General features: G+C 43.4%; 1 protein-coding gene across 1 annotated transcript; it reads right to left on the bottom strand.

Moving 5' to 3' along the window:
* Nucleotides 1-2,848: 2,848 nt before the first annotated feature.
* LOC109432444 (adult cuticle protein 1) lies at nt 2,849-3,655 on the bottom strand. The gene is made up of 2 exons (XM_019708777.3): nt 3,498-3,655; nt 2,849-3,424 (listed from the first exon to the last, which is right to left on the bottom strand). Exons 1-2 carry the CDS (start codon nt 3,564-3,566, stop codon nt 3,050-3,052), a joined length of 444 nt encoding a protein of 147 aa, XP_019564322.3. The 5' UTR covers nt 3,567-3,655; the 3' UTR covers nt 2,849-3,049.
* Between the last annotated feature and the right edge of the window lie 276 nt (nt 3,656-3,931).

Genomic DNA, 3,931 nt, shown 5'->3' with positions numbered 1-3,931 from the left:
AACTTCCAGACGATTTTCAGATAGACCTTCAAGAAGAGATCAAAGAGTAACTTGAATCAATTCATGGAGAAACTGCTAAATTTGTTCCCAACGTGGACCTCCCGAAGAAACTGCAGGAAGAATTCCCAAAGAGACTATTCAAAGAGTTCCCGGATTAATTTTCTAAAGAATTCCAAGAGAAACTTCCGGAAAAAAACCTGAGAAGATTTTATGGATTCATTCCCGGTAGAGCTTCTAGACCAATTCTCGGGTAAAATCCTGTAACAAATTTCAAAGAAACATTTGAGAGAATTCTTGGAGCAACGCTTGAAAGATTTTTTACTGAAACTTGTGGAAGAATTTGAGGAACTTCCGGAAGATTTTCCTATATAGGTAATAGAACGGACGATCTTCTACTCAAATTATTGGAGAAACTTCTGAAAAAAAATCAAGAATAACTGCAGTGATAATTATCAGGAAAACCTTCGGACAGGACGGTACTTGGGAAAAGATGGACCATGACTACGGTGGCACGATGTCCGATGACGACCAGCAGATGATAATTGGGGAAGAATCTGCGGCAATGCACAACCCGACGGCAAACGGCGAAACGGGCGAAATGGTAGGCCGAAAAGGTGGGCGATTCGGTCGTGGACGAAGTCGCCAACGGCGGTGGTGCCACTGGGATTGGAGGTGGTGTTGCTGGCGCTGGCGAAGGAGAGGAAGATAGGGCGCGAACCATGGTTTCAGAATCAGTGGTTTCATCATCTTCTCTCGCAAGCGACAATATTCCGACCTATTACTCGAAAACGGCGACGGCACCGATACCACCGGCCAGCAATAACAGTAGTAGTAGTTGCTTGGCGCTGTCGACTCCTTCGGAACCGGATGCTCCCGAGAGTAAGAAGTTCATTCTGGCACCTACCTAGGGCTCCCATCAACACAGCATAGAAAATCAGGACATTTAATGTATTTTCTCAAAAATGAGCAAATCTCATCGGATTTGTTAAGAAATTTTTGCCGAAATTTGACGAAAATCAGGACATGTCCTGCCAAATCAGGACGGATGTTAACCCTACACCTACCCCAGCCCAGCTTGGGTGAGCTCTGTTGCAGTGGCGGTAAATGAGCAATAGCAGCAACTCGTCATCCGGCCATCAACAACAACATCAGAATTCCGGTGACAGCAGTGACAATAACAACGGAAACACCACCCACCGGCAGCCGCCATCTTGTGCCCAGATGGTGTACCCCGGCCACACTTGACGACTTCCAGAGTCCGCAGATTTCGCCCACAGTCAAAACGAAGAACATAATGGTGAACTGATGAAGCTCTTATACTGCTGTTGCTGTTGTTGTTGTTGTTGGAGTTGTTGCTGCTGTTGCTGTTGCGCTTGTTTCTTACGATAGTTTTGTGTGAAAACACTTAACGGCAATGGCACAGAGATAACAGTGCGCGACTGGCAGTCCTCCGGTTTCAACAGGGGTAGTGTTTTGAACTTTTTCTCAAAGTTGACCTGTCTGAGAACGTTATCCATATCATTCTTCGTTTTGACTGTGGGCGAGATCTTCGGACTCTGGAAGTCGTCAAGCGTGGCGAATTCCCAAAGCCACTGCAACTGGAACAATTTCCCGGAATCCTGGAATCCCGAAGATTTGTCAAAAGAACTTTTGTAAAAAGATTCCCAAGTAATATCTGGAGCGATAGCTTCCAGATCTTTCTTCGATAACACTAGTTTACACTAGTTAACATTTTTGAAATTCGATAAACTGATGATCAGCTTTTTACAATAGACCGATTTTTTTCCAACTTTCCATACAAGGCTGATGTTTTGAAATCGATTTTAGTTCTATTTTCAAGCAAAGTTGCTCCCTTCTAAAATCTCATTCTTCGTTACCATTCCGATTGAGCTGATTCTTTTTCTATAACTCGCTAACATCCTATATTTCAAGTGTACGTTGAGAAAGAATTTTTAAATGTCTTATTGAAAAAAAAAAACAAAGCTGCATTGTTTTTTTTTTAATGCTAAAATTAAAGGAGATTGTCCCATATACACACCAATAATTCGATGTCAAACAATTTGTGAAAAAAAATGAGTTCAGATGATTTTCAGCTTTCAATTCTTGCAAAAAAATCAAACTTAGTTGACTGTAACACAAGATATTTGAGTTTTACTAAATTCCATATTTTTTTTAACTGTTGAACTAGTTTTTCAGATAAAACTCAAAAACTGTTTGTTCTACTTGATTTTTTTAAGCACGGTCTCGAAATCAGCAATTGCGCGCTGATCAAAAATTTTGGTCGTTGACAGAAGTTCACGACTTTCGTTTTATTTTGTAAACTTGTGTAATCGGATGTACGTTCAGAGTAACTTCTACGAGAATTATTGAAGATTCTTGTAGAAAAATTACTAAAGGAACTCTTTTGGAACTGAAAAAGGGATTTCCGGTTGATATATTATATGTGCACCCGCTGCAACTCTTTGGAGAATTACCGGTGATTTCCTAGACAAATTTTGATTGGATGTCCTGTAGCAGCGGATCTTTTGAAGGCATTGTCGGTAAAATTGCTGATGAAATAACCGACATAGATTCTACAGGAATTTCCGAAGTTCCTTCTCTTGAAGTCCTAGTAAAACGTCTAGAAGAAATCCCATAGGAACATCTGTAAGAATTTGCAGCTGAACTCCAAAAAAATCTCCTAGTGAAATTTCTAGAGAGACTTCCTGGGAAACTCTTTAGGGTGGAACTCCTACAAGTATCTGCTCTAGAACTCCTAGGAAAATTCTTAATGGAACTGCTTGAAGGATTCTCGGCAAAAAAGTAATAAATGTGATATTTATTCAAATTCAGCAAAACACTTCAACCATTTCATTATTCGAGAGTTCACATTTATTTACAGAGACAGTAAATAATAGCTCTACTTATTTACACATAAAAATCACACGTACAACACAGAACATCGGTGTCTCAATTGTTTGTTATCGTAATCATGGCAGTTATTCGTCTTCTTGAGTCAATGAGCAAAAAATCCGCTGCTGAGATTCATTTCGGTTTTGGTATCCTTTTCTTACAGAGTTCCTGGAGCTGGGGCAAGGTTCAGCTGCTTCTGAGAGATGGCGTGTCCTGGCAGAGGGGCAACATGGACGGCACCACGGGTGGCAGTGACGGAGGTAGCTCCGGGAACGACTCCGGCATGGTGGGCAACCGAGGCAGCTGGGGCACCCCAGTGGGCAGCTGGCCACGCTCCAGCCCAGTGAGCACCGGGCCAAGCTCCGTAGGCAGCAGCATGTGGCCAAGCACCGGCCCAGTGGGCAGCTGGCCATGCTGGAGCGTTAGCCTGAACAACGGTGGCACCCCATGGTCCAGCCCATGGATATCCAGCAGCTGGCCAGCTAGCTTCCGAGGCGACGGCCAAGGCAAGGACAACGGCGGCAACGATGAACTGTGGATAAAACGGAGAAAATGTCCTCGATTATCACTACAAACACAATCACTGATAACACTGATAAACGCACCTTCATTGTGGTAGATGAGGTTTGTGGTTTGCTGGTTTGGTTGTTAGAACACTCAAAATCAGTATGCATCAACCCAGAACCCGGCAGTAGCTTTTATACACCAAACACCGAATCGATCTCTTCCAGAGCCTCTCACGTAAAATATCGCGATCTCCCCATGCTTCGTTGGTTCTAGTGCAACGGGCGGCTGCAGTTGAACCTAAACGACCCCCATCCCCTTTCAACACCTCCCAGAATCCAAACGCGAAAGTATTGACCATTAATAATGGTAATTGCCCATTTAGATACTATTTGCCATTGGCCTGCGTTGTTCTAAACCTTCGCTTGCATTCTTGAAGAACACCGCACAGCCAGCGATCCAACCAGCCAACAACTACCACCTAGACCGGGTCCCACCTGTTGACTCCTTTCGCTGTGTGCGGGTTGCGAACAGT

The sequence above is a fragment of the Aedes albopictus genome, chromosome 2, assembly GCF_035046485.1.
Source record: "Aedes albopictus strain Foshan chromosome 2, AalbF5, whole genome shotgun sequence".
NCBI lineage: Eukaryota > Metazoa > Arthropoda > Insecta > Diptera > Culicidae > Aedes > Aedes albopictus.
The sequence above is the reverse complement of the archived record's forward strand: the minus strand, read 5'-3'. Positions and strand labels throughout refer to the sequence as shown.